The sequence below is a fragment of the Lygodium microphyllum genome, chromosome 10, assembly GCF_053477565.2.
Source record: "Lygodium microphyllum isolate KBCC chromosome 10, Lygodium_microphyllum_v1.1.10, whole genome shotgun sequence".
Classification (NCBI taxonomy): domain Eukaryota; kingdom Viridiplantae; phylum Streptophyta; class Polypodiopsida; order Schizaeales; family Lygodiaceae; genus Lygodium; species Lygodium microphyllum.
This window is the reverse complement of record NC_141144.1, coordinates 19,311,421-19,324,185: the sequence shown is the minus strand read 5'-3', so window position 1 is coordinate 19,324,185 and position 12,765 is coordinate 19,311,421. Positions and strand designations below refer to the sequence as shown.

The following is a 12,765-nucleotide window of genomic DNA, read 5'->3' as shown; positions in this document are numbered from 1 at the left end:
TGAAAAGTCTTGCAGCTTGTGCCGATTTCAATGTTTTATGACATGGAATAAAATGCGATTACTTGCTGAATCGATCAATTATGACCCAAATCATATCATGACCTTGAGGTGTTCTTGGAATACCTGAGATGAAATCCATTGTAATAGATTCCCATGGATCTTTGGCCACTGGAAGAGGTTGCAACAATCCTGGAGTCTTCTGCCTATCATACTTGGATTTTTGGCATACTAGACAAGCCTCAATGAAGTTATGTGTATCTCTTCGTAATGTTGGCCAATAAAAGTAGCGCTCAATTGCACTTAGAGTGGCTGCCCTCCCTCTATGCCCTGCATAAGGGGGTTCATGACTTTCTTTAAGCACCTTTTGTCGAACAGGAAGAGTGACACAAAGGCGATTGTTCATGAGAAGGTAACCGCCTTTGATGAAATAATCTGGATGAGAACCTCCTTGCTGTAAATTTGACCAAATTGCTGCAAAGTCAGTATCTTCATCATAAGTATTCTTCATCGTTTAAAAATCTTCATGATGAACCACTATAATAGTTGCAATGCGAGACACTCTAGAAAGTGCATCAGCAACTACATTTTGTTTCCCTGGAGTGTACATAATTTGAAAATGAAACTTAGACAAGAAATTTTCCCATCTTGCATGTTTCTCTTGCAAATGCTTTTGAGTCTTGAAATACTTCAAGCTCTGATGATCAGTTTTAATAAGGAATTCATTGCCTAAAAGATAATGTTTCCATATCTTCAAAGCATGAACCACTGCTAAGAGCTCCTTTTCATAAATGTCATACCTTTTCTCCACATCATTTAGACGGCGGCTTTCAAAGGCTACGGCATAGCCTTCTTGATTTAGCACTGCACCAATACAATCACCGCAAGCATCTCCTTCCACCACAAATGGTTTTACCAAATCTGGAATGATAAGAACAGGTCCAGAAGTAAGAGCTGTTTTCAACCTTGTGAAGGCTGCCTTCTCTTTTTCCTTCCATTGGAAAGAGGTCTTCTTCTTTGTAAGATCATGAAGTGGAGAAGCCATATGTGCAAAATGCTTGATGAAGCGGCGGTAATAAGAGCATAAGCCAAGAAACGATCGCACCTCATGTACATCATGAAGATGAGGCCATTCTTGGATTATCCTGATCTTTTCAAGATCCATCTGAATCCCTTCAAAAGAGATGACATGCCCAAGGTAATTTATTTTATGCATGAAAAATTCACTCTTTTTGTCATTTACCAAGAGTTGATTTTGTTGAAGTAATTGTAGAACAATCTCCAAGTGCTGATGATGCTCCTCTTCATTCTTGCTAATAACAATAATATCATCAAAGAAAGTACCGACATATTGTCGATGCTCTCTAAAGATGCGCTCCATCATTCGATTAAAGGTGGCTGGTGCATTGGTTAATCCGAAAGGAACCACCAAGAATTCATAAAGACCGTATGAAGTGCGGAAAGCAGTTTTGTGTACATCTTGTGGTATTACCCTAATTTGATGATAACCACTCTTTAGATCAATGCGGCTGAAAACCTTTGAACCTCCTAGACGATCCAAAAACAATCTTTATACTTTTCCAAGAGCTAAAGTCGCTCTTGGTTTTCAGCATTCATATTATCTTTTACATCAGTGACATAAAGCAAACAACATTGAACACAATCCTTAATTGCTCTAGAGACTTGCATATGGCTTACCATAGGTATGATGTCTCCAGAAACTCCAGCTTGGATCTCGTACTTCTTGCCTTTGTTGGTGAGTTCTACCTTCTTTTTCTGAGAGAAGATGGTTGAATCTACTCTATGATTCCAGGGCATGCCAAGAATCGCAACACAACTATCAAGGTCTCCGATACAGAAGGTATCTTCGTCACTGTAGCCTTGAATTTGAAACTTGAGCTTGCCAATATAGGGTGTCACAATCTTCACTGTGTCACCTTCATCTGCATTTAAAGCTTGGCGAACTTCTGCCGGAGTGTCCATCTCTTCATTCTTTAATCCAAGCTCTTTAGCTAATTGCAAGGAAATGACATTTTCATTCGCCCCAAGATCTATCAAGAATAGTGCTTGCTTACATTGCAACTGTCCCCAAGCTTTTAATAATTTGCGCATCTCTGGAGTGTGAGTTGTGTTTGCAACTACATCACTGATAGTATTGATTTTCATTGGCGACTTGTCAGAAACCTTGCTTTGTCCTTTGTTTGGACATTGCTTCGCTATGTGGCCTGTTTGTCCACATTTAAAGCACTTCCCTTCTTTCATGAAGCGCTGCTTTTCTTCTTCGGAAAGTTGCTTTGCTTGTGGGTATAGATTGGAGCGAAATTGAGGAGCATTAGGAGGTGCATCGGGCTTCATCTTCTTTTGATTTGATGGCTGCTTTTGCCGCTGTTTTTGTCCTTCATTTAGGGCTGAATACTCCTCATCATCAGCTACTCTCTTCTTATCATTCTTTTGGAATGATTTGTTGCCATTGTGCTCCATTTCCCATGTCTCAGCATGGTCCATGAGTTCCCTGAGACTAGAACAATGATAATGATTAAGAGCAATACGAAGTTTAAAATGCAAACCTCCTTGAAACTTCCTAAGCTTTTCCGAACTGTTGATCTTCTTGAAATGTTGGACCTTCAAAAGTAGCTCCCAAAATCTCTTGGTATAGTCACCAAGTGACTCATTTTTCCTTTGCCAAAGCCGATCCCATTCCATTTTTACATCTCTTTTGAAATGAACAGGAAGAAATTGGCTTTGTATCATGTGAACAAAGGACCGCCATGATTTTGGGACAGCATGATCATATTCCAACCCCGTCCACCAAGTATGGGCTAAGTCGGTCAAATGTAAAGCTGCAAACTTAATCTTTTCTTTTTCTTTATACTTGTCATGACCATACAAAATTTAAAATTGACGAATAAACTTCAGAAGAAGATCAGGATTTCGGGAACCATCATACATACTGAACTTGATCTTCTTTTCAAGTTGAGATAGTGACTTAGTCTTCTTTTTCTTCTTATGCCTTCGTCCATGCCCGGATCTTGAGGTTGAAGATGATGAAGTGCTTGATGGGGATGAAGATGGAGACGAGGGTGAAGAATGTCGGCGCCTTTGACGATGATAAGGTCTTCCATGAGAAGGGTGTGACTCTTCGTCACTAGAAGAGGGTCCATCAGAGTAGGCGCCAGATGACTTTGAAGAAGAGGATGAGCTTCGACGCAATCTCTTTCTTTGTCTTGAAGTAGAATGGGACTGCCTCTTAGAAGTAGTTGGACTTCTTGATCGGCTCCTTTCATTGGTATGGCTTCGTCTCCTTGAAGCAGATGGGCTTCTTTCCTTGAATTCTTTGGGATTCTCAACTTTTTCTAGTTTGAGAAGTTACTCACGAATTTGCTGATTCTCCTCTCTAAGACTTTAAATGGCTTGAAGGATAGCACTCAACTGATCCATTGAGACTCTAAGAAAAATATGCTCAAGCACTCAATGCAAGGGCTGAAAACAAACAAACTTATAATTGTAAGCACTACCAGTGTTGGGGTGAGGACCGAGCCAAAGCTCTGATACCACTGTAAACGCCCCGAACAACGTAGTATGCTTAACAATTATGATATTCGCTTGTTTTCGAGATTTAATATAAAAGAGAATGAACACTTAAAGCTGAAAATGAAAATTACTCACAAAATTACAGCCATGAAAATGTAAAAGTAATGGAGACAAGATTGAGGGTTGAAGATGGGCAAAACCCCTCCCCCTCCCCCTCCCCCCCCCCCCCCGAAGGAATGTATTTCTGAGAAGTAATTCTCACTCTCACAAGATCATGCAAAGATGTACAAACACACATGCATTATCTATTATGCAATGATAAGAACTGATTTCTTTACAGTATGAGAGAAGAAAGAGGGGAAATCAGCCTTTCTCCATTGTTGATCAACAGTACATGGATAGGGCTTGCTCCTTGTTGCTAAAATGGAAGAAAGAGCTCGAGAAGGAGGTGCTGTAATGAATTTACAGGCTTGCTGTCCTGTAAAACAGCAGTGATAGAAGAGGGAATATGGAGGAATTTGATAATGGAGAAGTGGAGGATGATGATGGGGATGGATAGGGCCAGTTTCTGGCTATCTGTGGGTGCTGTACATAAGTTTACAGCAAAGAAAAATGATGCTGAATGAAGAAAAACGAGCTCTTATTTTTAGGAGGGGGAAGAGCTAGTACAAAAGGGGAAAGTGGAGTAGCACAAGACAAGTGTCCAACCACATATCATGAGATGTGACAAGTGGTGGGACACTTGGAAACTTGTGTGACAAGTGTCTTGACACTTGTCTCTTCTCTATGGCCTTCCTTTTTGGGCTGAATACTATCAAGAATAGAAACAACCAAATTTAGTAAGCACAGTCAGAGTACAGAATTTACTATTTTTAGAATGACATCTCTATTTTTTAGGGCTAGCATTTTTAGGCTAATTCGAGGCTCCTAAAATTTAGGGACCTCCTAAAATTTAGGGTCCTCCTAAAATTTAGGGACCCCCCAATATGGGTGTCATATGAAAGCTTTTTCCGTGTACATCGCAAAAACGGTATCAGAATCTTCATGTGACTTTCCTATGCAAAGAAATGTGCAGTTCAAGCTTTCAATCCACACGTGCACATTGTACAAGCATTTCATGATCATGCCATCTTGTTGATTGTAACTGTTTGTTCTGGCGGATCTAGCCCACACTTCAAGGCATCAATCATTTCTGTCTGCGAGTCTAACCCTGATATGCGTGAATTCTGGTCGCAGGCGCCCAATCAGGCCATATAGGTGGAAGTGTGAACTATCTTTTCTCCAACCCACCGCGTGGGTCCACCATAAGCTGTGACCACTCATCAGTGGCCAGCTCCAATGCACTTTTCTTTATATCTAATTAGTGCAAAGGAAATAAATTTTTAATAAATCATTATATAGACAAATTAGTGAAAAATGATATAAATTCTGTTTCTATAGAGTTGTGACAATCCATAACTCATATTTCTCAATTGTTCTGACTTTAGAACCACAGTCTGTAAACGCCCCCTCTCAAATCCTGGATGTGGTGGAAGGCCAAAGGAAATGTAGATCCAAGGGTGGCAGAAAGAGTGTCAATGCCGATGTAGTCCATTGATGTAGAATGCCAACCAAGGAGTAAAACCCTTGTTGGGTGTAAAGGCCCTTTACGCACTCTCCGGTGTATATATTACTTCACACGTGTGAACTCACCCTAGCAGGTGTAAGTGTGCCGTACCCAAATACATTCTTTTATTCTTTGTGTGTATCACACTGGTACACACCTATCCATTGACTCACTCTCACTCAATTACATTGTTCAACACTGTTCAGTTTTAAGTCATTGAGCTTCTCGATTAATGTGCCTCCTCTCAGCTCCCTTTCTCTACTTGCTTCCGCTTTAACTCTACAAACTGGTATCAAAGCTGCCATGGTTCTAACAGACCACAAGCAATAGTCGCCAGCTGCAAGCGTGACAGGGCAATGACAGGTGTCAGACTCAGATTACATGTAGGAGTGCTACAGGCGTAACAGTCTGGGGACTATTGAAGAGTGGACAACCAACACACGAGGAAGCAAACAGTTGACGGTGACCAGCGTGACAAGCGCAGGACCAGCAACAAGGTCGAGGTACAGTCGATGGACTGACGACCAACGAGACTGGCGACTATGGCGTGTCGGGCGACTCATATCGAGAATTTTCTATCAATGGGGGACTTGTCTATTTTAGGAAAAGATAATGCATGTCCTCAAGCAAGAAACTCAAACAGAGAATACTCTGGAAAGCACATGACTCCCCATTTTCAGGCCATCTCAGATATGTTAGGACCCTCAGCACGGTCAGGAAGAGCTACCATTGCGAAAGGCTTAAGGGAGACGTACTCAAATATGTCATGGAATGTTTGTCTTGCCAGTGCATTAAGGCATAGGATGTCAAGATGCCTGGGAAGCTGCAACCTCTTGACATTCCCCAGATGAAGTGGGAATTTATCAGTATGGACTTTGTTGTTGGGTTACCCTCAACATGTGAACACACCTCAGTGTGTGTCGATCTAGGGTTAGGGTTGGGGGAATCTCAAGGCTCTAATATAAGGCCCTAGACTTGTACATTCAAATATCAACTACCACATCAATCCATTCAGCTTGGAGTGCATGCAAGACTCTCTCTTTTTTCTTATTCATAATGGAACTCTCTCTCTCTCTCTCTCTCTCTCTCTCTCTCTCTCTCTCTCTCTCTCTCTCTCTCTCTCTCTGTGTGGATGCATAGCTCCTCTCATCTCATGGTGCTCAACCCAACATCAAGTACGACACATCCTAACACCACTCACACACCCCTCTACCATAGTCCTAGAGACACAAAGGTTTGAGACCCCCTAATTGTATCATATACATTGTCACTTATCCATTCTCATTTAGCATTCTCCAAATCATATTCTCCATGTTATCATACATTTTGTATTTTCTATATGTGCCATACTCTTTCTTCACATGGTATCAAAGTCATCGCTCTTATAATGTCTACGATACGACTGTCCAAGAAAAGTCTCCTACCAACCCCAATGTATCTTCTCACTAGAGACAAATACAAGTCCGTCTTGAGGCAAAAGTTATAGAGAGCTTTACTTAAGGTGAACCCATATGCTCATGATCCACCTCTCATATCACCTTTGGCCTATCATTCCACTAAGTCTACAACTAGGAAGAGTATGCACATGAATTGAAGATCTATGTTGGTGCAAAACCAAAGTCCTTGATGGAAAGAGTACCCACCAAAAATACACAATGGATTAGATCAAGCTTCTCGCTATATGCTTTGAAATGAATGTGTTCCAGAAAAAGAAGACAAAGTAGCAAATGCTTAGAGCAAGAAACCTAGTGCAATTGCAAAAAATACACGATGGATTAGATAGCTTCTTGCTATTTGCTTTGACATGAGTATGTTCCAGAAAAATAAAACAAAGTAGCAAATACTTCAAGCAAGAAACCTAGAGCAATTAGGCTAGTCACTTCAATGGAGTCAAAATCTTCTCCTACAAGGGAGCTCTATAAGACTTATCACGACTTTGGTCCAACATTGCTTACGTGCCAACAAGGGATTCCCTCTGATCTTTAACTCAGAGATGGGCGGTTGTATTAGAAATAGACTAAGCAATGTTGCTATAGTATATGACAACACTATGTTTTACAAGAGCCTCATGGTGCACAAACAATGCAAACCAAGTCAAGGTGAAGGCACTAGCATTTCTTTTTGCCAACAATGAAGCAAGGTGTTCATCTTTAGTACATGGAGGGAAGTTAGGAATACCAAGCAAAGATCAAACATAGCAATAAAGTTTACAACCCTTACCAATTGCAAGTTTACAATTGATCACTTTGAATTGCTACCAAATCGGTCACCTCCAACAACTTGTGATTTTTTCTTTTCCAAAGACTTATTACCCACCAAAATAAAAACCCTTTTGAGTATTATATCTACAATCGAGTTTTATATACATACACATACACTTGTGTTGTTTAGATTAAAATGTCAATTGTACTGGTGGCACAAGCCTACCACAAGTAAAATGTTTGTTTAAACTAAAAGGCCAGCTCAATCTATCAAATACAAACCTAGATGTCTAACTGATTCCAAATCTACAAATGATTGCAATCTTATATATCTATGTAGAATACCAAAGCATGCAGTCCCTTGACATTACATCCTTGGACATCTAGATGGGAGCTAACAGCATTGGTCCTAGTGGTCATGAAGTGACTTAGTGCGAATGGACACTTCCGGTTAGGGCAATGCCTTGACATTACATCCTTGGACATCTAGATGGGAGCTAACAGCATTGGTCCTAGTGGTCATGAAGTGACTTAGTGCGAATGGACACTTCCGGTTAGGGCAATGGAGTCCTATTTATTGGACTTAAGGCCTTATTATGCACATTATTGTGTGATCACCGCACTTGGTCTGTTAGGCCCATAGGCTAACACGTTCATACACTAGAATAGTGTTGGTTAGTGGTACGGCACACCAACTCTTGAGACATGATTGTGACCCAGCCTTTTGCTAGCTCTCAACTTGGGGGGTGAGCCTGTTTGGCTCTATGGCTGGGATGTGAGTTTCTCTATATGTCCATGCATGTAGCTTGTGTTGTGTCTTGTTTGCACATTGCATCCTAGGGGATGTTTCACTTGACCTTGGCCACTTGAAACAGGATGTTTGTGTTTACTAGACTTGTTTATTCAGGAAAAGAGTGTCATTGCTGCTAAAAGGAGTAAAGTTCCGTTGACCACTCCGTGTGAAGTACCTTTTAACACTCCACGGAAGTTTTACCAATCGGTCTACACGCTGCTGGTAAATTTTCACCCGTTTTTTTCACTCTCATCGTTTACGTATGTGAGAGAGAGGCCCTTTCTGCTTGTTGAGCTACGACAAATAGATCGAAAAAACTGGCTTAGTGAATAGCTGTTGCTTCAAACGGGAGCTCTGACCAGGGAATCGTAGCTTTGCGAGGATTACTACTGAATAGACGTAGTATTTTACATCAATTATATTGATATTTTGTGTGGTCGATGCAAATTTGCTCAAAAATTACAGAGGTTCGAGGGACTACCAACCAAAAGCCGTGTCTTCTATGCAAATCTCTGTAAGCACATTAACATTTGAGAATTTTAAGCAGAGCTACAGCGTAACGCTTACCTTTGAGAGCGCCAAGGAGGAAGAGGCCAAAGAAGAAAGGGAGGAACATGAGGAACCGCCATAGCGCAGAAGGCCACTCCAGCAAAGCGTCCATGTCGTGCTGAGGCAAAGGCACGGGCAGGACCCCTGATCCTAGACGACTCGCAGGATCCAAAACGAGGAGGATGGAAAGGTTGGATCCGGAAGAGGCGAAGCGACTAAAACTGGAGAAGAGAGAGAGAGAGAGAGAGAGAGAGAGAGAGAGAGTCTCAGGTGAAGTAATTATGGAGGAAAATCTGTCAGAAACCTGGCAAGCGAGAAAGAGAAGGACAGCTATCAGGTGAAGTAATTATGGAGGAATATCTGTACAGGAAACCTAGAGAGAGAGAGAGAGGCAATTGCGAATTTGAAATGATGGACTTGTGCTTGTGTGCGCGCTCCAACAACGCCGCCCTCGAGCAGCCTCTCCCCTCTCTCTCTCATTCATTCTCACCACTAGCCGGTCACGCCACGCCTCCACGTCAGCGCCAGCATGGCAACCGTTGCCCTTCTACAAGTGATGTCTGGAGTGACGGACGGCAACACTCTGCCATTCGCTCTCTCCCAGGTTCTCTCCTCGTAAAAAGGCTGAAAAACCATGAAATCAAGTCACATGACATGACATGACATGAAATGAGATGAAGCCACGCGTTGAGTGAACCGTTTAACCACATTCAACGTAGTAGCCCTAGGCTCTAGCCCCTAGGTCAAGCTCAGGCGTTATCCCGATTCCCTCTTCTTGTGTCTCGTGTGCTTAACAGCCTTGAGTCGTCTTCTTGAAGTGTCGCTTTCTGCCCTTGCGGAGGTCAGTGTGAAAGGCAATTATTTGTATGTTATTAGTGTCGGATATTTACGTGACTTCAAAGGGTAAAAGCTGCCATGTTATAGGTTGCCTGTATGCCACTTAAAGAAGTTTTCTTAAACATCTGCCTTTCTTCTTTTACTAAAAATACTTAAAGAAGCTTTATTAAGACTTGAACATGTGCCTTTCTTTCTTTTCCCCCGTTAGAGGGGGGTGCCACGTCGCAACGTGCCTTTCTCTCTCTCTCTCTCTCTTTTAGAGAATCAGCATTTGAAGTTAGTAAGCATCAGTCACGATTAATCTTGTTTTTTCAATTATTTTGATTATACTCCATGTTTTGACATCATTTAAAGCGTACTATGCTTAGGTTCTTGTAGACTATTTTGGACTTTGGCAAATGTTAGTACCTCTCTCTCTCTCTCTCCCTCTCTCAAAATGATCAATAGCAATCCAAACATCAACAACATTTTATGATGACAACCACCATGATCACATCAACGTGAACATTGTTGTATAACATGTATTCTTACTCTCCATTGAAAAGTGTTATGTACCACCAAAAGTCCATCTATTTCCTAATACTTCACCTAGGTAGATTGCTCCTTATGAGAGCTACATAAGGTTTTATCTATGTCCCCCTACTATGGGCAAGGTTCTATACTCATGTCCCTCATGGACAAGGTTGTCCAAACATAAAAACATTTACTCCTACCCTAAAGGAGGGAGCTCACCCTATGACCCCCTTATGTAATATCTTGGATTCTAAATTGGTTTTCTCTCTTCCTCACACACATATACTTTCGATTTTTGTCACGCAAATTGATATCTCAAAGCTATGAGATCTATGAGAACCCTCATGACCGTTAAAATCCTTCATTCCTATCCATGCATAAGAATGAGGCTTAAAGTTTGTAAGGATAATGAGAAAAAAATCAAATGTTTAAACAAAATTAATTAACTTACCTTATACCATGAGATATTGGTGTCTGATGGCTACCAACCCTCTCCCCTCCACATCAGTCACATCATCGTCGTCCTTATCATCATCATCGCCGTCATCACATGATGATGACAATTTGCCATAAGTTTCTTCCTCTTCCTCTATGGCATATGTGACAACCATGAAGATTGCTGCGTAACATTTGGCAACCTCCATAAGAATATGTAAAGAGAAAGGGGGTATCCCCATCCTAAAGGCTAGGATAATAAGCCTAATAGGGAAGGGGTCGCAGCCTGAGATACCAATACTCTCAACAGAGAGAGAGAGAGAGAGAGAGAGAGAGAGAGAGAGAGACTCAGGGAGATTAGTCATAAATATATTTATGTATCACATGGGTTCAATATAAGGGATTTTTAAAATGCCATTTTCACATATTTTTTACATACAAAAGGGGCCCATATAAAGAGATTACTTGTAGATTAAATAGAAAAGGGTTAAGTTTTATCAAGGGAAAATTCATAGATAATGATATTTATAAATAGGCCTTGAACAAACATGATATAAAGGGTATACAAATAGTGAACTACCCAAGAAGAGAGAGAAGGGAGGAGAGAGAGAGAGAGAGAGAGAGAGAGAGAGAGAGAGAGAGAGAGAGATTAGAGATGGAGAAAGAGATACAAGAGAGAGAGAGAGAGAGAGAGAGAGAGAGAGAGATTAGAGATGGAGAAAGAGATACAAGAGAGAGATAGAGAAAAAGAAGATTTTGCTCTCCAAGTGGGAAATCATCAAGTCCATTAAAGCCATCGAAGCTGCATATCCACCATGGCTTCAAAGAGGGAAAGCTTGAGAGTCACAGGAGCCACGAGAACTATGGAAGATGCGGTAGCAAACACGAACTTAGATGGCATTCCAATCCTCACCATGCAAGCCCAAGTTCCCTAATCTCTAAAAGTTGTTAAAATTAAAATTGTTTCTATTTTTCAAATTGTTAGTTAGCTTGCACATCAAAAGGGTTAGTGATGGTATTCGATGTGTATCTTGAAAGAATGCATGTTGGTTTTGAATTAGTAGCCAATACTCACCCTTGGGCGAATAAAATGAAATGTGCATCAATTAGGTGAATGTTCTTCATAAGTCATATATTATGGAAAGTCTAATAGTTTTGTATCGCACCAAACAAGATAGCAAAGTCAAACATTATTATTTACTACGTTGCAACACGTTAAAAAGAGGCAAGTCTAAATTTTCATTGAAATGTGCTATGAAAGGATAAATTCTAAAAATGGCATCACTATGCATAGAGAAATATGAATTCTAAATTCGCATCATAGAGCATTAGGGAAGATAGGGAATCCTTTTACTTTATTCCATGTTGTGCAACACAATAATTAAGATGTAGAGAAGTGAAACCCCTAGGACTGTCTTTAGCGTGAATGTATATTTTGAAGTTAGGAAAAATGATGTAGATCATCTTCGCATACAAATTAGACAAGGCTAGACTACCTAAGGTTCACCCTTGGCCAGGATACAAAACCCCATCAAGGTTCAATTGCATAGCTACAACTAAAGAAAAGACTCGATAGCCTTCTTTCTTGGCACTTGTACTCTCTAGGAAGTGTGAAGCAACCATCTTCACACTAAAAAAACCCAACCATTGATAAACCTTAAATCAATAGATTCTCAAAAAATATTATATGGTCCCAATTTGAACAAGACATAGGGGTGTGTAAATATCACACTAGAAAATGGAAATGGGCTTAGCCTAAGTCGCTAAACGAACTATGATAGAACAAACTATTTATCCTAGGAGGATCAATCTTAGACAAAACTCAAATTAGATTAAACACCCTAAAGGGGTTGATTGCTTACCCTTAAAGTGGTTAAACACCTTAGATTACCTTGGATTCAATTCGCGGGGCTAAAACCTCGAATAAACCCCAAGGGAAAGAGCAACCTAAGCTTGTAAAAGGTCACCACAGGGGTTTGGCAAGAGAAGAATGTATGGGGGTTCAATAGCTTAGACTCCGAAGATGGTAGAGATAAGAGAAGGGTTGAAGGTTTCAAGCCAAGTTCTTGAAGATAAGTGACAGTAGGGTAAACGTAGATTCAAGGAGAGGAGTAGATGAAAGAGAAGGGGTTCAAAGAGATTGAAGATGTAGAAGAATACTTCAAAAAAGAATCAGAAAGTATAGAAGAATACTAACAGAGATGAAGCCTGTCAATTTCTTTCAAGCATTATGAGAAAATATAACTCTAATAGACAAAAAGTGTACAAAATAATACCTTCCTCTATGCTTCTCAAATCACCAA

At 40.6% G+C, this 12,765-nt stretch overlaps 1 protein-coding gene across 1 annotated transcript in view; it reads right to left on the bottom strand.

The window, feature by feature from the left end:
* The window catches only part of LOC148029767 (putative membrane protein At3g27390), an 87,092-nt gene extending 77,731 nt beyond the window's left edge, over positions 1–9,361 (bottom strand). Inside the window, exon 1 of the mRNA XM_087686091.1 lies at positions 8,696–9,361. Within this exon, the coding sequence (XP_087542217.1) occupies positions 8,696–8,789 (94 nt within the window). The 5' untranslated portion in view covers positions 8,790–9,361. The remainder of the gene's footprint in view (positions 1–8,695) is intronic.
* Between the last annotated feature and the right edge of the window lie 3,404 nt (positions 9,362–12,765).